The 26,813-nt window shown below is 36.3% G+C and overlaps 1 protein-coding gene across 1 annotated transcript in view; it reads right to left on the bottom strand.

Annotated features, from left to right (window-relative positions):
- Positions 1-5,466: 5,466 nt before the first annotated feature.
- The window catches only part of UNC13C (unc-13 homolog C), a 112,858-nt gene continuing 91,511 nt past the window's right edge, over positions 5,467-26,813 (bottom strand). Inside the window, exons 24-32 of the mRNA XM_079317692.1 lie at positions 25,279-25,367; positions 22,970-23,119; positions 21,506-21,629; positions 19,814-19,870; positions 18,691-18,771; positions 15,581-15,728; positions 10,005-10,097; positions 9,117-9,276; positions 5,467-6,993 (exon numbers count right to left, since the gene is read on the bottom strand). Of these exons, the coding sequence (XP_079173818.1) occupies positions 6,708-6,993; positions 9,117-9,276; positions 10,005-10,097; positions 15,581-15,728; positions 18,691-18,771; positions 19,814-19,870; positions 21,506-21,629; positions 22,970-23,119; positions 25,279-25,367 (1,188 nt within the window). The 3' untranslated portion in view covers positions 5,467-6,707. The remainder of the gene's footprint in view (positions 6,994-9,116; positions 9,277-10,004; positions 10,098-15,580; positions 15,729-18,690; positions 18,772-19,813; positions 19,871-21,505; positions 21,630-22,969; positions 23,120-25,278; positions 25,368-26,813) is intronic.

The following is a 26,813-nucleotide window of genomic DNA, read 5'->3' as shown; positions in this document are numbered from 1 at the left end:
GGGATTTTCTTTTTTTTTTTCCTTTGTTTCTTTCTTATTGTTAGTCAGTCACCTTGGTATATAAATGTGTGCTAATTATCCTCAATCAGTCTGTTTAAATAATTTACAGTGTGAAGGTCTCAAAGGATTCTCTAGGTGGCAGGTCTGATTTAGAATAGCACAGTCTGTGTTACTTGGGCCCTTTTCTTTCAACTCTGCCCTTCCTTCTGTTTTATTAAAATCCTTCTTGTATTGGCTTTTAGGTATCTCTTTTCCAGCAATATTTTATTTAACATTGTCATCCAGATATAAGCTGCTACTGTAAATAATGACACTGTTCCAGACTTTCCTCCTCTGTTTGGCAAATTGTCTTCTCTGTGTTCACTTTGCTCTCTGCAGATGCTGTTCTCTAATTTTCCAGTTAGCTGTGTATTTTTCTATTAGCAATGTCTGGCATGCTGGATTTTAAACCAGGACTGTTTCAAAAAGCTTATTCTGGGAATTGCATTCAGCCAGACAGGATTCTCAGCTGGCACTAGACTCAGTATCTCACTTGGAGCATTTAACAAAGATTTCACCCCTTCTCACAGATTATTTAGCCAGCCAGTCTAAATAACAGCATTTGCCAAAATTACAAGCTGCTTATAAGCATTTTTCTATTTATTTGTTATTTCTATCATTTTTAGAGATATTCAGTTAATACAATAAATTTTGTGTATGTTTTATTTCCTTCTGACAGAGAAGGATATGTACTCAGAGTTACTCTTCATTGTGTCCATCTCATAAGTAGTAAGTTATTGCTAAGTGTAAACATCATTCTTTGTTTCTCTTTTTTGTGCTGTGAAAAGCAGAGTAGCAGCAGAGTTCAGTTCACTGCTGCTACTGACTCCAGTTCACTTCAGCAGTGACTGCAATGCTTTGTCTCTGCTGCAGAGCTGGGGAGAATGAAGGACTTGACCTAATTTTGGAGTGGTCAACATGCTGAGGAAGCTCAGTCTGCACAGGAGTTCCCCTGCAAATTATGGAGGAAAAGCAGATCGTGTTTTAAGGGCATATTGATTTATTATTGTCTCCTGGGTCCAAATTCACGTGTTGATACATTGATGCATCATTAGATCCAAATTGCTGTTGTTTCTCAAGCTCCTCAAGAGAATATTGCACCTCGTTTGTGTCTTAGATATACATTATTCAGGGAAATAATATCTGCAGGCTCTGTAGCTTGAACTTCCAGGCTGGGAATATACTTATTTTTTGTAACAGAGGGTAGTGACATGCAGAGCACATTTGTTCAGACTTCACTTACTACAAAAAAAGAGGGAGGAGACACTCTCAGGGATCAAATTCTGTCTTGTACATCTACTGAAATCAAACTGGACAGAAGTAACTCTTGAGCTAGACTAGAACATGATGAAAATACAGCCAGGTCTGCCTTTCTGTGACATTATTGGTGTCACACAGCCTTTTCTGGTTCTGCCACAAGTCAAGGAATGCAGCTGAATCCACACTGTCAGCCCTCTTCCACATCCATTCCACTTTTTTCCCCCTCCATATTTTCCTCTGAGTATATTCCCATACAGTCCAGCTATTCTGGGTGTCCAATTTGCTTGTGAAGTGTTTTTTATCTCTAGCTGCTGTGTATTCCTGGAGCCCCTGGGTGGATTCTATGGACCAAGCCCTGCCCCATGCTGCAGGTTGAAGTCCATCTAGCAGGCACCATGCAGGGATGTTACCTAGAGGAGGGAATGGATTCACTCTGCTCTAGTTTGCCATTAGTGCTCTACTGTACACTGAGTGTTTTTGCAATTCCTTTTCAGTTTTTGTTTCTGCTAGTCAGTAATTGACATTTGTTTTCTCACTGTCATGACCTCAGGCCTGGAGGCTTAAATCACATTGCAGCCAGTGCCATCACTGGCAAGAAAAATCCTCTTGCTTAAATGGGTAAACATGATTGAACAAAGTGTGCAGGCCCTCTTAAACATGAATGTAGCACAAGTTAGAGCTGCCTCAGCAGCTCTTGTGTATCTTGGGCAAGTGAAGATGGAGATCTCTGGCTTTTGCCTGTGTCTGGTCTCTTACACTCCACTTGTGCTTGCCCCAGTGTGGGTTTGTTTCTTCCTTTACAGCACAGGTCCAGTTTACAGCTGGGAATAGCTCAGGAAGCTTTTCTGTGGTTTGTCCCCTTTGCCTGGAACTCCTACTACTGCTCAAAAAACCCTGGAGAAATGGGTGTTAACTTATATGAGACTCCAAGGCAATGCAGGTTGGAGCCTGGAACTGTACTGCAGTGTGTACAAATAACAGTCAAATATTAAAGAAAAGAATTCACTTCCTTGGATTAATTTTTCTGATGATCTTGTATTTATTTAGTTGAAAATTAATCTATGATGTTTTAATGGGTTTCACTACAAAGTTTACAGTATGCCCACTTGTTATCTCATATTCTGCAGTAAATAATCTGTTTTGCTAAATTGATAGTGGAGGCTTTCAGTTGTAATTGCTGGAGTGTTTGAAATGTGAAACAATTCTTACAATGAAATGGTCATAGGCTGAGTCATTTAGGAAGTTTGTTTAGGTAAGCTGCCAGCTACAGAACCTGTCTGAAAAGATACTTTTGTTCACTTGTTTACCTACTGGGTTGATCTTCAAATGAAATATTATAGATTCATCATTTAGAAATGCATTTCTACTCTGCAGTGTGTGTGTATGCATTCATTCAGCATAGAAGACCCAAGGGAAACAAGATAAAAACTGTAATTTTTCTTTCTCTCAGCCAATACTTCTAGTGATGTTTTTAGAATATCCCAATTCTGCTTATTAGTCTCAGTCTAGTGTTTGTATCACGACTTGATTATAATTTTTTGAAAATTTAGAATTTGTCTCATGAAGATTCATTTCTATGAATTTTTCATAGTACAAATCAATCACATAAATCTGGTGCCAAAATGCAAAGTGATATGAAAATACAATCAAAATAGGCATGTGTAAACAACTGAATGCTTTCCAACACTTACCCAGCTGTATTTTATAAATAACATGGAATCCATTTATGTTAATTTTATGTCTGCTAGCTGAATTTAATTTAATACAATAATTTAATATTCTCCCCATATTTGTTCAGGTCTTTAGATTTCAAGGGATTTGTGAGAAATGTGTATTTAACTCAGACTAATACAGTAATGGTAAATTACTATTCTGTTTTCAGTACTTGTCTACAAATTTGATTTCTACAGTGACTAGCATGAGAATATCAATGAAAACTAGTAAAACAAATTGAAGGGAAAAAAAGGAAACTATTGGTCTATTATTATTATTTTTTTCTGTAAGCTTCTCAAGTAAATCACTAGAGTCATGTCTACCTAAGCCAAATGGTGGCATTTGCACATGCCAGGAATTCTTTAGGAAAAGTCTCTTGATTCTTCCAGGGTACAGACAGAATAATTTGAAAAATGTTTTGTGTTTTGCTTCTGGGACTGGTTGAACCTCCTGGTGATGGCCCAACACCCATGAATTGATTATTTTGGTGCAAATTTAAGTGTCCAGAAGACAAAAAAGGTATGAAGAACTGTGTACATCCAGTTCCATCTCATAGATGTTTCCTTTGCTATTTAAGCAGTTTCATATGCAGAGAAAATGCCAGTTCCAGCACTGGGTTCTTAATTCAGGTGTCATCTCAGTGTGGCATTAAGAAAAAAAAATATTGTAGGTGAGGTATTTGAAATTCAGAATGGCTGCTAGTATCAATATTTTTAATGTATTTAATTCACATATTACTGCTTCCCTTCTTTTGCCAGATATTAGCTAAAAAATGCATTAAGGAAAATGCCATTCAGTTTCTGTATTTGGCTCTTACATTTTCATCCTAGAAAACAAAATTAACAAGGGCAAAAATCTTTCTCAGTTTTTATTGAACAGTTTTATGTAATAAACTGTCAGTTCTGAGTATACAGGTTGACTTGAAGAGCTGTCATATGACAGATTTCTCTGAATGTATTTTCTCTTTTCAGGTGCACATCAAATGGTTTCTATGTAGTAACTGCTCCTTGGAGAATGGAAATTTTTTCTCAAATTGATCTTGCTGTTCTCTCCATATCTCTCTTTTTTTTTTTCCCCTTTATTTCCCTAAATGCATATGTGTATATTTGCTATCTTATCTCACCAAATGGAATTCCATTTAGAATTTTGATTGCATCAGTTGTCACTGAGAAATGAAACTGCAGGAACAGCTGTCAGTTTGCTTAGGTTAGCTCAGCTGAATTAAGAAAATTCACAAGTTGAATTTTTTAAAATGGGATATTTACTTCCCTAAAACAGATTATAACAGCTTTAAAAACAGCACTGAAAACTGTTCCATGTCAATCACTTTGACTACATGAAATGAGTGAGGTCCAGCTGCTTGTGCTTCACCATTGTATTTGGTTGTATTTTGATTCATGAGAATGTTTAAAACAGTCCTTTGCTGTAGAATTAATGCATTTTCCTCTTATCTTCCACATGACAAATTTTGATCTATAAATATTTCCCTGTTAAAAACAGTGAAACATTGAAGTGCACTGTGTAAAGCTGTGGATTACAAGGGATGGTTTTACCAGCTTGTCTGATTGCTTCTGCTCTGTGCAGCTGAGGGAGACCACTCAGAGCAGTAATTGACTTGACTGATTCTGTTCTTCCTTTATTCTGAATCTCAGGGATAAACAGTTAAGTGGGTGGTGATTACATCATGCACTAAAATGTGTGCCATTTTACAGTAGAATAAACAGCCAAAGAAAAATATGATGAAAATGCTCCAGGTAAAAAAAACCCCAGAAGCTGTTTACTCCAACCTTTCTGGTTTAATTCACAGGGCCACAAATTCCACATATATATTATGGAATTCTTTTTGCATTTTGTCCACAACAGTGTTCTGTAGCAGGAACCATCTCATTTCTTGATTCTTCTTCTTTTTTATTTGAAACTGGGTCTGCTGATGTTTTCTCACATCAAATCTTGTTAATTCTAAACAGTCTGTGCCTACTGCTGACACTTTGGGCTACACCTCACAGAAATACAATTTGGAATCTATGATCTTCAAGGAGTGTTCTTAACTCTCTAAAGACTGTGCATAACATCTCTAAATGTCTAAATACATTTATGACAAATCTAATTATTAGAGAAAAAAGACCTTAAAATCTCATCTAAGTATCTCCTGGAAAGAATCTGGTTTACCTGTGTGGAGTCAAGTGTCACATTTGCAGAAGGCTGATGCCAACATGCAAACTGTGTCCCCCCTTCCCTTAGTTACTTTTTCCCCAAGCAAAGCTGAAAACTCCAACCTGTGTAATGAGAAACACTTGTGACCAAAACCAATGACAAATGTGGAGCATTACACAACAATTTTTTACATGTGTGTGTGTCTGTGTGTGTATATATATATACATATCTATATACCTAATTAATTGTTTTCTTAGGACACTGACATATCAAATTTTATACTTATAAAACAGCCAGATTCCAGACAGTGCAAATCATACTTTAATATATTATAAAGCTATAGAGTAAGCCCACTCCATGGGCTTTACATGCACATAAAACCAATAGTTACATAAATAATATCAAATGACAAAACTAGAAAGCAGTATCTGCATACTTTATTTTACAATTCCTCACTAAATATATTTACAGGACACAGAGTTTGCTTTAGTGCAATACATAGTAATGTTGCATAAGTACAAACTGTTGAACTTTTCTAAAAAAAATTAAAGAAATAAAGCACTTAACTGATGTTACAGCTAAGTATGTAAAGCAACGTCAATAACTCTGAGTGAAAATGCTAACAGCATCTTTTCTTCTCATAAACAATTTCTAGAAACAAACCACAAACCAGCATTACATATTCCAAACTACTACCCCTTGTACAGTACCATATCATTTTAAAAATCACTTTTTAAAGCACATATACTGTACTGTACAGCAACCTGTTTCTACAGATACTGACTTACTCTTTTAATACAAATATGATATTACCGTGGCAGTTTTGAAGAACAAAGTTATCTCAAGATATCAAACATCAGTAACAAACTCTGATAAGCACAGCTTCTTGAGAACCTGCTTTAACAGCATTTCTTCACAGTGATATTTATGAAAGGTTGGAAAAAAGAGATTAGCATAAAATATTTCCATCCTTTTTCAGTTTTTATGCAAAAATCATTACTTTATATTGGTAATTATAAAATTACAAACACTTTCTATAAGTAACTGCATCTGTAGTAATGATAGAAAAAGTCATCAGTAAGACACCTAAAATGAGGCTTGCATAACATGAGAGTTTGAAAAAAAAAAATAGGTACACCTCATTTTAAAAATAAGAGTAAGGAATGAAACTTAATTTAGAATATGCAACACAGTTTAACAGAGATAACCTATTATCAATTTAAAAAAGCTACTTATTTATTAATAAATGTTAAAAAAATAATGAAATTGCGATGAGGCGAAATCAACATTTAAAAAGAGATGATGAAACATTTACTCTTAATCTTAGTTTTGGCACTTCATTGGAACAATTACTTTACCAAAGACCAAAATATGTATAAAAGATATACAGCTCCTTGACATACCTTGCAAATATAGTACATAAGTACTGGCAAACACTGAAAACATAGTTAGTTAAACATTCCCACAGATTTGCACATGCATGCACTAGTCAGACAACAGCGCTGTATTTATGTTCGTGGCGGTGACAATCTTGCATTATTTTAGGCCGTTTCTTCGGCGGATCTGGTCTCCGTTTTAAGCCTCACAAATTCCTTAGCCACCTCGTCGTTGTTCCTCTGCGACAGGATGCGGAGGATGGTGAGGCCGGTGCGGTCCAGGGCGAGGCTGGGCAGCAGCGGGAAGCGGGAGGCGCAGGCGCCGCGCTCGGCCACGCTCTGCAGCGGGATCACCGCCACGCCCACCACGCGGTCCTCCCGCGCGAAGCAGTAATCCTTCACCGACAGCTGCAGCTCGTACGCTCCCGGCTTATCCTCGTTACTCAGCAGGCTGGGGGATTAACAACGTGCTTTTAGAACAAGGAGTGCTGTTTGATTCCCCGGGGAATTAGTTTGCTCTAGAAAATCTCGGAAAAATTTAAGGGAGAGTGGTAGTTGAAGTTTTGTAGTTCTGTTTTGTTACAACCTGTGGGAGTTCAGGGTTTTTCCCTGGCTCCTCTGGGGATGCAAAAACCCCCCTGGCAGACCCCTCAGAGACCCCCGAGTACTGCCCAGGAGCTGCAGGGGCTGGATTTGGCTCCTTGGGAGAATCTGCCCATGTTGAGAGAAGAGACACAGAAAATAATGATGAGTAGAGTGTAAATTAGAATGTTAGAATGTAGTATAAGTAGGTTTTTAGATTGTTTATATTAAGGGCCATGTGGCCAAGATGGAGGATCCTGGGTGTGGTGGGCTTCTTCCTCCTTCATGTCATCCATGCTGAAGTTGCACCCTGGGAACCACAGATTGGATGGGGAAAGAACTGGACAATGTAAAGAGGTTGCATGGCACTGGGGAGAATTTGTAAATATTGTATACGTAGTTTAGAGTATAAAGGCCTTGGCACAGCCCGCCCAGGAGACCTTCTGTGATGGTCAACCTGCAGAGCGGACCCACGCTGGGCTGGCAGAAACATTTTTAAGATAAGATAAATAAACAGCCCTGAAACAACACAAGGTTGTCTCAAGCTACTTTCTTGCTGGTGTCTCTGAGAGAACCAGACTTTTTACCACCTTCATGCCCTCTCTGGGGAGGTCTCAAGCCTGAAGAGACCCTCAGAGACAGGACAACAACTGAATATCTTCTTTTAAACTTTCTACACAGGTGTGTTGGTGATGGAGCTTCTGTTTTCAGCAGCCTGAACAGAAACAGAATTCCCTCAATAGCTGAAACAGGCAGTTAGCTTTCCCTGGAAAGTACATAACATGTTCAGCTGGATTTCCAACTGTCAGCACCGTGACTTTAAATCAGCTTCAAAATATGCAGAAAATCCCTGGCAGCAGGCATCAAAAGGGGCTTTGTGGTGAGACACAGACAGTGAAATCATTTCCAGTCAGGGTTGGAGAGTAAGGGGAGGAAAATGGTCTCAGAAAAGGATGTGTCAATGCCCACCCAGGGACGCCGGGTGTTCCAGTCTGGGGTTTCTCCTTTGCCCCGAGATCACCCCAGAGGGACATGAGGTGGTTCAAACCCTGGTTCTCTCTGAAGCAGCCCAAGTCAGATTGCCGGAGATGGTTTTCTCTTGTTCCAAGGATTGTTTATTGTTTCTTATCTCAGGGACCTTTTCCTTGGCCAGCAGGGTCTGCTCAGCCAGGCATCCTGGGTGGAATCTGCCTGATGAAGGCAGGGCTTATTTTATATAGTTTGTACTACGTATTACATGGGTACAAAATTTTCCCAATACAATACAATTTTATTAAATGGTGCAGCCCTGACCGCATCCAATCTAAAATGCCAGCGTGTCACCCAATATGGATGACAGGGGCAAGAAGGAGGAAAAGGTGGTCCACCCCCCAAATTCTCCATCTTGGCTACGTGTCCCTTATCATAAACATTCAGAAAAATCTATTTATCTACGTTCTAAAAGTCTAATTTACACTTTACTAATTTTGGTGGCTTGTTTCCCCAGGGGTTGGAATTCAGTGCCTGAGACACCAGAGGGGTTTTGAGACCCCCAAGGAGGCCAGGGTTACGCCCTGGGCTCCCACAAGGATGGAGAAGTACTAAATTTAAAGCTCCAGGTTAGGTGGAAGTTTCTTACAGATTTAAGGATTAAATGGTAACAGCATTAGATAAACAATACCATTAAAACATGCATAAACCAATACATGTTTAGATAGCTCTACAGGCATGAAGGCCAGAGATCTAGAAATAATAATTAATTCTTCTGTCCAAACAAATACCTAGGCCAACAGATTCCTAGGGATAGAAATAGTTATTCTTCTGTAGGAATTAATTAATTAATTGTACATTTTAACATATACAATAAAGGTACAAATTAATAAATAATTTTAAAATGGTGTTATATATTATATCTATATGTTAGGATGGATTTTTTTATTGTTAATGGTTTAAAGGCAAAATATTTCAGAAGAATTTAAAAAAAACTGTAATTCCCAGACATAAAAGACTTACAATTGGAAAGTTTCATTGTACTTTGGTGACCAGGTGTTGCTCTTTGTCTTGGTTCCATGTTTTCTTTTCTTGTCACTTAATTTAGGACCCAATATGCAAACTTCCACGAAGGGCCGGAACATAGCTGTTGTTTGCCAGTTTAGGTTATTAATTGCTACAACTACAAAGCGATAAAAGAAATGAAGTTAAATAAAATTTGATGGAAAAAGTTCCAATATTTACCCTGTGTGACTTTGTATAGCCAGTGAAAAGTGACCCAAGAGCTTTCCTAGACCAATCTATCAATACCTGGTAAGCCTAGGAAGGGCTTTGCCCTCCCCTGCCATGTAAAAATGTCTGATTACTTTTAGGTCCAAAAATATCAAATATAAACATGTATTTTACAAATCCTTTAAATTTACAGCTTCTTTTTGTCTGCTACCTTCACTGCAATTAAAAAATATCAGCTTATACTAATCTGAACGATCCTGTACTTCTGAAATTCAGGTTGTGAACAAATGCATTTTGTTAAAAATGCAGCTTCTTAAGGCTTGGTGCAGTCACTCACTACTCAGCTTTGCTGTGGTTTTTAGAAGTTGAATAATGTACAAGTAATTCAGAAGTATAATTTGACACATTTTAATTTATAACTCTATAACTTAGTATAATTACTTCAAATTATCTATCACAGGAGCATAGACAGAACGTGCTGCATAATCTGAATTTCTGCTGATGTTGAGCAAGGAAAAAGTGCACTCCTAATTACCTGAAGTGTACTTATAGCTTCTCAAGTATTATAATGCTTCTCATTTTTTTGTTCTAGTATTGATATGTTTGACTTAGGATGTAGTGCTTGGAGGTTTGGTCTTGTGGCTGCTCTATTTTTGAAGTTGGATCTTTGAAACTTACCTTTCACAGTGACTTTATGCTCTCCAGTTCCAGGATGGGTAGAGATATCTACCTGTACAGATATCTCACCCACTGAATTATTAGCAGTTTGACCTGAAACAAGAATTACTGATTAGCACACCTGGCTTCTGGATGCATCAAGAGAAATAGACAGTCAAAGGTGAGTGGTATTTTCCTTTAGAAACACTTAAAAATTTCTGACGTGTTTCACATTTAAGTGGGAATTTAGCTTAAAAAAACCCCCAATCCAAAACCCCAGGAAAGTTTTAAAAGAAGACAATTAGCATTATTTGATAGCCTTGAGAGCAGGCTGTGGATGGTGGTGACAGTCTAACAATGACAGGTAAGATTTTATCAAGACAAGAATCTATGAATCTATAAGATTAGACTTGTTCTGTTTCTCCAACTTCTTAATTAATTATGCAAATATCTTCTTGCAAAGGTGTCTTAATTGGTATCACTTTTCTTTTCCTGGTAGACCATAATTTACATCAGTGCTCCAAGCAGTACTGCAAATAAGTAGTGTGAATAGTCTTCTATGTACAGTACTGCTTGATATGGTTATAAAGAAATCTGTGCAAAACATCACCCAGTTTTATACTAAAAGCAGCTGACATTAAAACGACTTTATATTCAGTATTGCTGAGAAAACCTCTGCAAAACATCTCAACCAGCAGAGACAATTTCTAGTGGAGTCTAGAATATAAACTTAGTTTCTTTTTAGTAATCACCCCATCCATCTTCCTCTTTCTGACCCGCTTAATAAACTAGAGATAGAATTCCAGGACATTTATTATTTGCTTATATCATCTCTTGTTGACATTCAAGAACATTTTAAAGTCTCTGATCTGTCTATTTCTGCTGTTTTGGTTTCTTTTTTGCTACCACTTGTACAGTCACAGCAGGAATTAGTGAGTCTGATTGCACTATAGAAAGGTCCATTTATCCTACTACATTTAATAAGCCAATTTAGCTGACAATAAATCTCTCCATGTACTGCAGAGGATGATTGCACTTTTCTTCCTTTAGTACTGCAATATAACTCATTTGAAGGCTAACAAACTTATAGATTCTGCCTCATGTTTGAAAACCTTATGGATGTTTAATTATTACTTCTTGCTCTCTAATATCTGCTTTACATTTTATTTGTTAGTATATTTATATAATTCAAAATGCAGAATCCTCTTACTGGTGGGTCTCAAAGTGGTCATGTGAATTTAAAGTACAGTCACTCTTCTGCAGTAAAGAAACTGCAAAGAAGAAAAAATATCTCCTCTGGCCGCACAGTCTTGCTCCTCAGGGGCTAGAAAGACCTAGAAGTCAGGATTTTATCCCTCCTTATTTAGCACCTGGCATGGCATCAGTGTGAGAGCTGTTATAACACTGGGCTTGATAGAAAACAGGCATTTTGGACCAAGTTAAATATTTCTTAGTCATGATAGTCAAGACCATGACATGTGCACAGAGAAATTCCACTGCCTTCTAGTCCTTAGCTGATATCTGTGGAGAAGGTGAACTTGTGCACTCTGATTGGGAAAATAGCAGAATATGCAAATGGAAAAATGAGTCAGGCATGTATTGTAAAAACAAAACACTAACTCCCTACATTTTCTAAGATAATATTCCTGCTAAATACAATAGACACCTGCTAAATCAGTGTGTGTGCACAAAAGTATGTTTCTGTGGAAGGATTCCTTTCTCTTGCCTGATCTTTTAGCAGCAAAATGTTCTAAAATGAGAAGGACTTTGGAAACTAACTTCTAGGTTTGCATGAAAAAAAGATCCCAGCAAAAATAAATGGGATTCACAGAAAATGAGTTAGCATAAAATTTAAGAATTTAATTGGCCTCATCTACCATTCTGTGGGCCTATGTCTGTTTTTTTATATATATTGATATACATGCATGTATTCTGTCTAGTGTTTTACCCAGACTGCACACAGGCCTCTCAAGAGGTTTCTATATGATTGAACGCCTTGCTTCTAGTAGGAAGCATTTTTTAAAAATTAATATTTTAAATTAATATTTTAAATTAACCATCATATAACTGATGGTTACCTGTAGCTTATGTTTATTTTCTTGAAGACAGAGAAAACTGACTTGCTTCTAATTTGGGTGCTTTACTGTTTCATTTAAGGAGCAACCAGAAATTTTGTGATGTAACAGCCTCTTAAGTGAATATTTTGTAAAGACCTTCTGCTTTACCAGCAGTCTGGTTTTATCTATGTGAACTTTAAAAATAATTATTTTTCTGCCACTATTCTGAGTGTATTTGCTTTGCTGTCAGCATATGCTGGAATATCTTTATTATTTGTAATTCAGCAAGTTTCTTCTTTGTTTGTTCTTATCTTTCCTGTTTCTTGCTTGTAATAATGTGCTGATTTTGCAGCTTGTAATGCAGGTCTGTTTTTTTTTTCCCATGAAATAAGGTTGTGTAACACATGGTTCTGACCTCAATTTGAAACTACACTGGATGAAGCAGGGATTATTTCTTGAGTTAAATTCTGTCTGAAGTATGGGTTATGAGAGAACTGGAAATGCTCTGTAGGACTTAAATTTCCTGACAGAACACAGGTATAGCTTTCACAATATGACAATTAATAATACAATGGTTTTGACAAGCAAAAGAAGAAAAGGTCCTTCTTTTTCACCTATAAGAGCTGTTAAACAATTTAAACAACTTTTATTTTCTGTAGTAAAATGTCATCTATCTGCTTGCTTAAACTATAGTTAATATCAGATTGTTTTAATGTCATTCCATATATTTATGAAATATTGAGGTTCTGCTTTGCTTTGTACAATTACATGTTGCAAAAAGAACAAAGAACTGAATTTTGGCTGGGCAGTTGAAAGAATTTGTCTTCATTTTTGATTGTGTAATGTCCTTCCCTGTGTGACTTCACAAGGATGGAGTTGCTGTTAGAGATAAGCACATTTACCTAATGAGGATGAGTATTATATTTTCTTCTTTTCAGATACATCTTCCCTCTTTAGCTTTCAATTGTCTGGCATAAGAATGAAGAAATCTGAATGAGACCAGTTGAAGGAAAATCTTTCCTGCAGCCTTGTAAACACACAGATAGAGTTTGCAGTATGTGCTCTGTGTTGTGAGATGAGTATTGATTTTTCGTCTTAAGTGATACAAACTATTTTAAGTCAAACTAAAAAATATAGTGCAGAATTCTGCCATTATGTATTATTCTCTAATAACATTTGTGAACTGGAGCTGCTGTAAATTTTTAAGAAAAAATATTTCTCTGAGTCCAATAAATACCCATTTCAGATGCAAGAGTGGTGTTTACTTTGGAGAAATTAGTGGTAATAAATGAGAGCTAATTAAGGAAACTCTGTTTGAGACTCTGTCTTTTTATGTATTTTGCTAAAATTAAAATAATATTTGTTCAAATGTTATTAGTGTTGATGCTAAAAAATGTAAATATCCACAGCACTGGTTATAGTTTATGAAATCACTGAAGATTCAAGGCATTTGCCAAACTAAACCATAGCCATTTAATTTTGATATGCTTCAAGCAGTTCAAAAGGTGAAGGTATAAAAACTGAAAAAAAAAAGTGGGTACTGATAAAGTTACTGCCAGATTATGCTCCTCATTGTTATTTACTTATTCCATCACTTGTCTGTTTTGAAAAGTCTTGAGAATCTATAGTGGTGCTTTGAAAAGAAAAATCATCAGAGTAAGATTACAGCAGTTAATTTCATTATGCATTTGAAAAAGGCAGTAGGAATTGTGCTTTCAACTACTTAGTGTGGTGAAACCACCACAAGAAAAACTATGAATCCCTGAGTCACCATTTTAAAAGTTAGGAATGGTTTTATTATTATTTTATGCAAATTTCTTTGTTGCCAAGATCTTTAGGAATGTGTGGGTACAAAGGCTGGGAAACAAAACTGGTTCAAGCCAACATCTTTCTTTAGAAATAATGCAGATCATAGTGCTGGATAATTTGTTTTTTTCTATTGAATGTGATCCTGGATGAGCATGAATACAGGAAGTATCAAGGACCATAAGACACTTCTACAGAGCCATTATCACAGAATCAGAGAACCACTGAAGTTGAAAAAGACTTCCAAGATCATAAAGTCCAACCTTAGGCTTTCTGTTTGTGTTCAAAGTTAACTCCCCCTTTTCACACCAATAACAGAAATTTTTGAGCTTAATTTCTTAGAAAAACTGCAGCTTAGTCTTAGTGAGTGAGAAACTATTTTAACCTGTGGGTAAAAATAAGCCTGATAGTAATCTGATTGTTGTAGTCATTACAGGAACACCAAGCATCCAATTCTATCTACAGTCATAGTTATTGTACCATATATGCTTTCTCTACATTTACAATATTTTTCCATTGCTTTGGGCTTAGTTATATCCAACTGTCTATTGATTATGGATTGGCAATGTGAAAAAAACAGGTCAAACATCAATCTGATTGTATTCCAGAGAAAGCTTCTGATATGCACACAGGGTAATTTTAACTAAAAGCTAATGATACAGTTATAGCTGTGAGGCTGGAGATCATAATAGATGAGGATTTAATTCTTTTAAATGAGGCATTAAAGGATAATGAAAAGTCATGAGTCACTTTTCCTTAAGTTTCATTCCCAGTGGCTACATTTCTAACAATGCTGGTGTGCAAATATAGGCATGGTAATGTGTGCAGAGAAATGAACACAGACCTCAGGCTGAAATCATGAGGAAAATCTGAAAATTCAATTTTGTGGTTCAGGATTTATAAAAGACCACTAATGGCTACAACTTAACTATTCTTTTTCTCCTGAAGCTACAACGAAGGTATGTGTTAAAGAAAACCAAAATACAGCATAAACGAAATAAACAAACAACAACAAAAAAACCCCACAAAAAATAAAAGTAAGTAACAATTTTCTGCCTGCATCCATATTACTAATTTTTGGTTTTGAGAGGGGGGAAAGACTCTATTCCCTACATATTAGAGTTTTATAGCTATTTTCTCATTTTTAATATATGAGTTATCAACAGACATCTCAAGAAATAATTCATCGGAAATAATTTTGGGGCAAACTACAAAACTCATGTTTCATGCTTTTTATACTGTGAATAACATACTTTACTTCAGAAGTCAAAGCAATTGATTTCCAGCTTTACTGTCCTATTAAAACTTTCTGATTCTTATGAGGTGGAGCAGGGTAATTCATTATATCAGCAAATTGTATTCTTTCCCAAAGGCATGAAGTGGGCAGGCAAGTCATTTTTACAAATGCTCATTGCATTCAAAAGAAATCTAGTAAAATCTAGAATGAACAAAACTTCCAGCTTGGAATATGTGTGCAATGCTCACATAATAACCAGTGTCCAGTGTGCATCCAGAGCTCAGGGACTGTCCTTGCTGTGCAAGAAGCCCCTAAAGGAACTGCCCTCAGATAAATTCCAACAACAGAATTACAGAAGGGATAAAACCAATAACATCACAGTTGTGTCAACAAACTCTAAAATACCACAGGGGGTGGAGGATGTAATCTGCAATCAGCAATGTAGAACATTTAAAATCTGAAAGGATGCATTTCAATGCCCCTTAGAGATCACTTACACTGGGAGGTTTGTGTGGCTATAAATTTCTTTATCAAGGCGTCAGTAGTTTGTGTGTAAAGGCTGAGAGCGTATTTGAGGGACTGCAGGTCTGGGCTCTTTTCCAGGAAATTCTTTTTCAGCCCACTTCCTCCAGCATGGAAGTATTGCTAAAATGAAAAACAAATATGTTTGTTGAAAAAAAGGCCTCACTTCCAGACATGCAACTTTAAGTAAAATTCTTAAATGAATTTTTAGGAGTAGCAACAGGCATGTGTAGATTTATTATAGCATTGTGAGATAACTGTCATAATTTCTAGTATAAAACCTTGTTTCCAAGGCTAAAAAAAGCGTAAGGGGAAGAAAACAATATACAAAATTCTGATTTTCATCTTCATGATCAGAAGTATTCATTTGGCAAAATGGGAAAAATATTTGAAGCATTCTTTTAGAGTGCAGAGAATGGAAGGCGTTTTGATTCTTTATCTGAAAAACCTCAAAATATCACAAGCCCCTCTCAGATGAAGGCATGGTTTACAAGCACAAATAAAGAATATATTCTTTTATAGGCAAAAGGGAATTTAGTAAAAAAATTCAGAGAGAACACTCCAGAGTGTGACATTTTTGGAAAAACAAATATGCTTATGACTTTGATGCCATGATGACTATGTACACTATATATAAAAAAACTATATATATAAATGTATTATATTATGTCTTCAATCTCAAAGCTAAGTTCAGAAAGATTAGGGGACAGATTCTTCCCTTTTTCCTCTCACAATGAAGAATTTTTCTCAAAGTTTTATACAGGACAGTGTTAGCTACAATGAAAAGATAAATGTGCTGCATACCTTCATTCTGTACAAACACCTTGCAAAGCCTTTTGCAACTGGCATTACAGCTCTAGGTCTCAAGATCAATAATGCTCCCATTAATGGCTAATTAGTAAAAACAAACAATGTTTTTCAGGAACACAATGACTACTTGATGAGATGCAATACTGGCCCACTCTGCACAGGGAGTGTGTGTAAGCAGAATTTACTGTCCCTGTCTTTTTGCAGAGTTGCCAAAGGAATGGATGCAGTATCTGCATTCCAGCTCAGATACACACATCTCCACTAAATGCTGCAGCCCAGGCTTATCTGGACAGCTCAGACCTACAGTACACATATCTCACTTCCAGTTCTCAAGATTCTGCAGGAGATGAAACATAAATGTCTCATAACATAAATGTTTCATAATAGTTATTATTTGCATTTCTGTATTGCTTTCTACTGACTGTTAAAAGGAAAAAAAATATCTGTAGGAGCAAAATGGGATATGAAGTAATTAGGCTTCAACATTTTATATTGTTGTAATATTATGGGGACAGTTATTGTCAGTTTAAAAGGTTCTGAATAAATCTATCTTCTCATCAGTACACACTTCTATAAAATGTGTGTCTTTCCAAGGAAATTATTCCATAAAATATGTTCCAAATAAATCTCTCATCTTAATTGCTCAAGAGTTTAGTAATGATTTCACTAAAAATCATAATCAATTTCTAAGCAAGTGTTAAAATCTGTTAATATTTCCTGCCATTTTGACAATTACTGTGATTTTTTTTGAAGTTGTGTCTCCCAGTAAAATGTTATTTGCTGCAGCAGCTACACATGGCTGAAAGCTCCATGAAAACTGACAGCCAAGAAAGAAACAAAGACACCTGACCCTTAAATAATTATATAAATTGCTATGGTTCTTTTTACAGAATACAAAGACTGATGATATGCTATGTGTATTTAAGATTAAAAAATAGTCCTTTATATTTGTCAAAGGATTAATAACACCATCCACAATTAAATTATGACTGTTTCTCAGTGAATTAAATGAAAGGAAAAATATAAGACTGTAAGTAGAGATATCCTTCCCTGCAAAACCCTTCCTTAGCATAATCAGCTACCCAATTTCTGAATACACACAGCATGCCATTTTTACCATTCTCCTATTCTTATCTGGGCAACCATGATTTCTGCTTTTAAATAAACTGTATTTACTAAGCATTAAAAAAAAAATTATATTTTGATCATTAAACTTATGAACAACATTCCTAAATAAACACAGCAGTCTTTTTTTTTTTTCTTGAGTTAGCTCACAAAGTTTGCCTTTTCCACTTTCTAGCAGTGTAAGCCAAATTTCTGCATGATCAAGGTTATTTGTTAAGTATTTTGGAAATGATTTTGCCATATCAGCTTGTAAGTATAGCAGGCAGTTATAATGTACACAGTTATTGCCTTATTATTTGAAGAGAAGTTTCTCAGGAAGCATTCTTTAGCTCAGTTAATGAATATTATGAATTAACTATTATAATTTAGCACACAGATATAAGGATGCTGAATTAACAAAGGGATTTTTCTTATTTAATAATTTTTATCCAAATACAGACTTTTTTTTAGTAAAATGGTCAACACCTATCTATCCATCTGTAAGAGTTCAAGCACTGGAAATTTAGGCAAGGTTAGAGTTTATTTTTTTCCCAGCTTTTATTTGTTTAGATTAAATATTTTTAAAGGAAAATTATTAGATTCACATACTTTACTTCACATGGCTTACTGGGGGAGCATACTTACAATTTGTTCCATTTTTCAATTTGTTCAATTTCTTTCCACAACATTACTAATTCCTAATTATTTTTATTTCTGAAATAAATACCAATTCCACTACAAATACAAAAAATGGCACTAGGGAGCCCTCTCTATTGCTTTTTGTTTGCCTTGGAGACTGTTTTATTGCAAAACACTTGATCATAAGTATTTCCACTTACTTATATCTTCAATTTTATACTTCAGTAGCTGCCTCCTTACCTTCCTGATGTGCTGTCTCTCCCCACCAGACAGGAAAATACACTGTTACTCTAGAAACTGATTGCTTTTAAGTTATTTACACCAAGCAATAATCCAGGCCAATGTGAAAAAGACTGATAAGCAAATTAAATAATATATTAATTTTTAATATATTAAATATTCCTAATGACTTCTTTTGACTTCAGAAAGCAAATCCATGAAGACTGTATGAAAGTCTCCAGTCTTTTATCTACAAACCAATCAGCCATTCTTGGGCACTGCAGCCCAGAGCAGAAAGCACAGAAAGCTGCACCTTTATAGTAACCAGTGCCACGTCCATTATTGCACACTGCCTCAGGGTCAGGCTTTTGGCTTCCTCTCTGATCACATGGTCCTGCAAAGCAAGAGAAGACTGCAGTTGGTTTTGAAAGAGAGAATATTGTGAATATTTATCCACCAAATGCCCCCCAAGGACTGTGATTAACAGGGATTAATTCAGAATCCTTTCACAACAAATTGTAACCTGCAGCAATTCTGTTGTTTCTTGAAAACATAGACTGTAGAGAACCAGATCCACTATTTAATGCTGAGCATTACTTTTTTTTCCTAGGATGCATTATTTCTCTGTTTTGGAGGATGGGGAAAAGCTCAAAATTTAATTTAAAATAATTATATTTGATGATACAGAAGTAATTAATTCTATTAATAAACCTGATGTCTGTTAATGCCCTGTTTAAAATAAAGAGGGGTTCCTATTAGAACATTAGACATAGAGTGACCACACTCATGTTAAATCTTTGTCTAAATAAACAGTTCACAATTTACTTAGGTAATGTTTTAACTCCTCTAGCAAACTGAAAAGTCATTCATAGAGGTTCCAAATACCACATTTCTCTACAAATCTGAAATCCAAATGGCAGAATAGACTGGCAAACAAGTGACATCAGTATCAAACATTTCTGCTGTCCATCAAGTGGACTCCAGCACTGAAGTGCTCAAGATTTTAGTGCAGAGGTACATACTATGCTTCAATGCTCATAAATATTCCACAGAAAGAAAATTACTGGTATTTTCACCTTAGGGGCTTTTTCAGAACTGGGAACTGGTTACAGAAGCAAAGCTACCTTTTTTTTAAATTTATTTATTTAGTTTAAATTTTTGTGATGTTTAATGCTTGTAGGGCTTACTTTAGCAATGTGGGAATGATCCATGTACTGATCACTTACCATATAAACACAGAGTCATTTATTCAAAATTTGGTTTTGATGAAACTGTACAGTAATTATTCACCTCTGAGTAGTTACTCCCTTATTCAATCTTATTATATGTATAACAACAAGAATGAGGTATGAGGTTTGGCCTCACAGTCACTAATATTTCCTCCCTTTTTTTTTCTATTAGTGCAAGCCATTCATGACTTCATCTGGCTCCATTACCTTGAGTTTTGACAGTTGTCCAAGATCTTTGGCTGCACTGAATATCATCTGAGGCCCCTGTAATCACATTGAAAATTAAGGAAACAGACTCATAACAGCATGTTTTCTTTCTATGTCAACACAATCTTGTTTTCTGCTAGAACATTGGCCAAAGTCATCATTTTGCAAAGCTAAATAAAAGTTTCAGCTGCACAGGAGACACATTTTCATTCAGTTGATAAGGCCAAGTGGTTCAATGCCTGCAGCAAGATTCCCTCCAGTATCCTACAGCTGATACAAATATTGCACTTTCTGCTGAGAATGGTTTTGTGTTCTCTTTCTGCTGTCTCATTTTGTGTTTAATGCTGAAAGCTAAGGCTGTGATTGCTCTCAGTGTGTGTCAGTGAGATGTTGGTCCATAACTGCAGCTCTCAGGTGCTGTGCTAACATAATAATCATTCTGGGAAGAGAGCAGCCCTGAGGAACCTGAAAAAGCCTGTGTAGCAGGAGACCTCAGGTAAGTAAAACAGCACAATGGTGTACTGTGAGCCAGAGCCTTTTCTAAAAGGAAAGATACTGAAGTGTTATGAAGTCAAAGCAATATTTTACAATAGCCAAATCCTGGCAGGACACCAAAGGCCAATGCCTACACATTTGTCTCAGACAAATAGAATCCTACTATAATTCCATCCATCACATCTTTTATCACTCCAAGCAATATAATTACCAGGGCAGTTACATGGCATTTCAAGATATAGTTCTGATTATCTGGATTTCAGAAAAAAGGTTCATCCAACTTACACTGGACTAATTTTTCATTAGACTTTCTGTTCCAAAGAGTTTCATTTTCCAGAAATAATTTTTCTTCCCAAATGCTTCAATTGAAGAAAATGTAATATAGAACTGCAGCTTAAATCTTCATTATTTTTTAGCAGCAAGAATGGTAAGATAAATATGTGTGTGTGTGTATATATATATATATGTATATATATGTATGTGAAAAAAATAAACCCATTTGTAAATGCCTGTGCCTTTCACCCTCAGACACAAATAAATATTCAGGGCTAGAAAATCTCTTACAGTATCCTACTTTTCAGTGTTTTTCTTTAATTATGTGTTCAATAGCAAACCAAAATAAATGGAAATAGTTCACAATGCCTACCAGAAACACTGTATACAGAGGGTACCACTAAAGAAACTCACCTCTGCACAGATTGTCCTATGAATAATTAATTGATCCTGCATAAAGGTAATAAATGCTCCTAACACAATGGAAAATGCAGTTACCCAACTGAAATGCTAGCTCTGTATTTGCAGATAATATTTGCACAAAAAGTTTAAAAAGCACATTAAAGACCTCAGAAATGTAAATTCAAAATTTATTGAAAGAGAGGTTGTTTCTAATTATGGAGAGTTAACAAGGTCATGTCAGTAAAAATGAACAAATTCAGTGACTGGAGTCCTGGTCATGATCTGCTCTATTATGGAATTTTTAATAGTTCAGGAAATTCATTACTATCCCTGGATCATTTATACATCTTCTAGTAGAGTTTTTTTAATTTTGTATTGCACAAACTGCCCTATATATAAGTGTAATATTTCTTTAAATAAAGTTCTTTTTTGCTTCTCCATTACACAAAGAACTATGCTGCATTGTCCTTCTCACTGCTCCTATAGCTCAAATGAAACTGAGAGTTACTGGGGAACACTTACAGTTTGGTCTGTCAGTGGTGGAAGCACAATTTGCTTTTCTATTTTGTTTAGAACTAACTTCCAGAGCTCTTTCAAAACCCGTTTCAGAACTGTCTTCTCACAGATTTTTGCAGAGACACTTAAACTGGAATAAAACAAAATGACAAACCAGTCACCAAAACTAGCATTAAGGCTTCAGAGGTGCTCTATCACGCTTAGATTAATAACCATTAAGATTTATATTTTCTCTACTAATAACAATTTCTCAGTAGCTAAATTATTTTTGCAATATTATCAGTCAATATTTTTGGTAAAAAGGCTTGCAGATCACAAACTCATATACATCTCCACTATCTAATTTAATGCTTAGTATATCACTGATGCATATTTATTGAAAATGCAAAATCATGATGAGTTATAAAGTTTGATGGATGATACAATTTAGCACTCCCACGCCCCTAAATTAAAGTTTTAGTATATAATTTGTTTATGTCTTAAAAATAGAGAGCAACTGTCTCTCTTGTTTTGTATTTCTACTGGGATATAGAACTGGTTGCTGACAGCTAATGCAAATTCTCAGCTACTGTTTGGAAGCATTTATTACTATGTACTGACATGTCTGAGCAATCTTGCTATCTATTACTTACAGTAAAATTAAATTTTTGGAGCACGTTTTCCATCTTAATTTTGAAAATTTCTGGTTGGGGAAAACCCATGTAAGGAACCAAAGGGGTGTGTAACTCGTGACTGTAGAGCTTGAGTGCAGGATCAGTGCCAGACTGCTTGTCCTTACAGCCACTTCCAGCAAAAGGCCACTGGTGTCTGACAAGCACCAGTGACAAAGGACATCAGTGTGCTTATAGATGTGCCTGTGCTGCACATGGCCTTTCAGAACTTGCCACTGCTGGGTGAGGATAGCATAAGTTATCATTTAAGTTATGCTTACTTAAAGAGGGCAAAGTGAGTTTGGAGGATCCTCTCAAAACTTAGCATTTTACTAAATACGAAAAACAAGCTGCTGTTTAGATGATGACCTGGTTTTTGGTGACACAGAAGTGCATATCAATAAGCATTGGGACATTGGGCATAATCCTAGAACAAATGCCAGACAATTTCAGTATGGGAATTAATTTTGTTCATATTCACAACACAGCCTGTGGAGGAAAGACCGTGCACCCGCTCATTTTCAATGACTCAAAACATGACAAGACATGGAAAGACAAGCCTGTAACTTATGTAAAAAATTGCGCAGTGTAAGTAAACAGGTTAGGCATGGCATTCTGCACACAGTGAATACTAGAAAGATTAAAAATACTATAGAGTGCTTCCAGGTATCAACAGTGCTTCAGAGTAAAACCAGGTGAGCCTGACTGCAGCATCCAGCTCCCAGTCTGCCACACAAACCAGTGTCCCTGCATACACAAACCAGTGTCCCTGCCACACAAACCAGTGTCCCTGCCACACAAACCAGCCTGCCACACTCACGTTTTGTCCAGGGAATCCATGAGAGGCCGGAGCACAATCTCAGCATCAATGGCTGCACTGTTCTTATTGGCTGCTGCATTCCCATTTCCTCTCATTTGATTCAATTCATTGCTCATTTGTCTTACACAATCTTCAATCACAAATTGAAAACTATGGGATAAAAAAAAAAAAAAAAGAGAATGAAAGAATTCTGGGAGAGAAAGCAATAATGATGATTTTGCATCAGGTGGATGATGGTGCAAAAAGACTTCAATATTTTCTGCGGTGATGCAGTGTTCAAAATTGAACATACTGTGGTGTTACAGTCTGAAAATAAGTTATATTGAGGATCATAGGTCATAGAAGTAATTCATGCCATGTTTTGATCATTTCCCTGCCTTTCTTCTGTTCTGCCACAATTTTCATACCCTTGTAGGTGTGTAAATATTTATTTTCTGAAAGCAAAAGATGTATCAGAATCCATAGGTTCGATGTCATTGACTACCAGCTAGGAACAGCTTCTCAAGATTTTATTTTTGGTGTGAAAGAATGATACAAGCAAGAGATGATTTTTCTTTTGATGGTTAATAGGAACCAAGCTTTAATATTATTCTTGAGGTAAAATAAAAAAACTTCTACTGATTCTGCCCTTTTTGGCTCAATTTGACTTTCTCCAGATTTCACACAGTCAGTGTAATCAGAAGGTTTTTCTTTGCAACTACATGGAGTTAAAACACTTGGACTGTTTAAAATATGCTTTTGTAAAAATCCCCCTTGCTTAGAAGCATTCAGACTCTTTCTCCTGGGAGGAATCTTTTTCACTTCAAGGTGACTGTGAACACGTCCTTCCTCCTTAAGTTTGTACCTGCTCTGCTTTCCTGAAAACTGTTCTTTTTCCAACTGATCTGGTTGAGTGTTTGACAGTCTTAAAGTGCTATTGATGTGATAATCTTTGGACAACATATTGACACAAAGCTGAACATGAGTTAATCAGTCACCAGTTGAGAGGCAGGAAGAGTGCACACACAGTAATTTGTGATGGATTTGTGATGGATTGAAGTGCTTTAGGATTAGTTTATGAACAAAAATGCAAAACAGAGGCCAAAAATATATGGGATCTGTTTAGTTGAAAAGATAAACTGGCAAAACTTGAGGAAAGTGAAAGAGAATTTACTGTAAGAGAAAAGAAACAATCAGTTGTTCTAGTGGCATGGTTAATTGTAAAAAGAGAAAGCAAACCTCCATGTGACATCACTGGAAAAGTCAGAAAGTTTTCCAAATGCACTTGGAAGTACACTTACCTATACACTTTAAAGCCACAGATAAAAAACACATGAGGCAGTAAGTGAAATTGCTCATGGAAATTCTTGGGATCAGTTCCTCCAACAAAAGCCAAAACAACACATTGCCTTTGTTGACGTTAGACATCTTTCCAACATTGTTAACCTCACAGACCCAAGCAGTAAACTGACCCATGAGGAATGTTCTAGCTATCTGGAGCATATCCTACACTGAGCTATTCTGGGTTTGCTGTTGCAGAAACCTAGTTGGCTCATTCAGAAAGAAGCCCTGGAAAGAAATAATATTCATGCACTGTCAATGATCCGAGAAGCAGAGCCTGGGAGCAAAAGTACAGCAAGACAATACAGCAAACTAAGCATGCTCAGAAATAAGCAGACTGTCCCCCCAGACTGCCCATCAATGGATTAAATAAGCAGCTACAGACTTTGCTTAATGAGCACCACTGCAGCACTAATCCCTCTTTCTTAGATTTCTTTCTAATTTGAAGCAAAAGTAACTTGCTACTTCTTATACCACAAGCACTGCTGGCACAGCACCATACTCATTCAGGACTGCAGTGTGCATTCTGATTAATGAAAGGTTTTGAGAGTAAGGCTCGGTAGGCAATTTTTGAAGAGCCACAGGCAAGCAAATGACCCAAGAAGGCCATTCCCAATGACCACTTGAAGCAGGCTAAACACAGGGAGACATCCCTGGTTGAAGCAGGCCACTTGGAAAAAGCTGTCAGTCTCAGGGAGTAACATAAACATGGCAGAGAGGAAAGTTTAACACAGTATCAGGCAAGAATAAAAAAGTGACTTTGCTTTCCAAAAAGCAGAACAAAAACTTCTGTAATATGTTCATGCTCACAAATGAAGTTCAGTTACTGTTATTTGTTTTGGAGTCTAAACACACACACACACCATTCCACCAGGGCAGAAGCAAGCCATGCCTCAGGACATCCAAATAATCACCCAGACTTCATCAACAAGGGAGATTTTTGGATCAGGAATATTCTTCTAAGGTTTGCAGTAAAATGGGTTTGTTACCTTGCAGCATACGTTACACTGAGCTCATCCAATACATTGCTAAGTTTCACCTGAAGTTCTTTTAGAGCAACACTAGCTTCAGGATCCAACTGCAAAGAGATAAATAATATTATATTTTATTTATACACCAGGTTTCTGGGGTTTTAATTACAATCAATGAATTAGGAATTATGTTCAAAGATACACTGCACTATGGAAAACCAAATGTGGAAACACCTGTTGCAACACAGAATTGCTCTAGTAGGCCTTGAAATACAATTACCATTTTAAAAAGTATGGAAAAATATTTTATTACAATAGGGAAATCAAAACTGTGCCATTAGAAAATGACTTCCTGTGGGATTGTGGAAACTGTTAGCAGTCACAAGGAGAGAACTACCATTATTAGGCCAATGGTATTCAACAAGGCACACCAAGAGAAGGCTGAAGGAAAAGTCAGTGCTTATGTTAATAGCAATGCAGATGCCTTCATATTTTTATTATTTTTGTACATTTCACTGCTGTTGTTATTTTGATTTGTGATTTGCATTGAAGTTTCCATATTTCATGTTTCCACAATGCAGTGTAAAATTAGAACAGCCAGCACTGAAAAAGATGGCTTGAAGACTATCCATGCCAAGAGTATGTGAGAAGGGACTCTACCAAATTTCAGTACTGCTGTTTCTAAAAGCCATTAGGGCAAACAAAATTCAAGCAGAGAAACACATTCTGATGTTCTGATACAGGTTTTCTAAACACAGGAAAAAGGTTAATGCAGGGGAGAAATATAATTTTACGTTTACAGGGATGAGGATGCATGCCTAGATATTTAATTAGAAAGGTACCCTATTGATATTGATCAGAAAACTTGTTTGTTTGCTATGGATTCTTTTTCTAATTAAAAAAGAATAATTTTTCCCCTCCCTGATCTTTAGTACTCAGGAAAAAAAATACAGCTCATTCTGGGATATAACAGATGATCACCAGGATCAACAGCTGAATGTGAATTAATAGCTGATGTTCCAGGTATTTCATCTGCCTGCATCACAGTGCTAAGGAATGATTTTCAATGATAACCTTTAATTTGTGGACTCTGTTCTGCAGCAAGGTCAGGTACAGATCTTCTGACAACTTCAAAGGACACTGAACATTTAGAATACTTAATCAGGGCTGTTTCTACTTGTGCTTTTTTATCTTTCAACTGCATGAGTAGTGTTCAGTGCTTATTTTTCCTCTGGTGCTTCAGAGCACTGTGGTGCAGCAGGTCAGTTCTTTTAATCACACTTCAGAGACAAGGAGAAGTTGTCACAGCACACTGGATAATTTACTTGAGACTACACAGGAACTCTACAGCAAAGCAAACTGCAATAGGTGCAGTTATCTACTGTGGTTTAATCTTAGACAATCCTTTATCTCCTTAGAGGTTATGTGTGGGTTAAAATCATAGAAAATCCAAGATTCTCACTAGAGGTTTTGACAAGAACCTGGAATAGGTTACAAGGGGGAATTACCACACACCCTTTAGAAATACTCAGTGTTGTGTAGCACTCTTCTGA

The sequence above is a fragment of the Erithacus rubecula genome, assembly GCF_903797595.1.
Source record: "Erithacus rubecula genome assembly, chromosome: 14".
Lineage (NCBI taxonomy): Eukaryota > Metazoa > Chordata > Aves > Passeriformes > Muscicapidae > Erithacus > Erithacus rubecula.
Note: the sequence above shows the minus strand (reverse complement) of the source record. Positions and strands in the feature narration are given on the sequence as shown.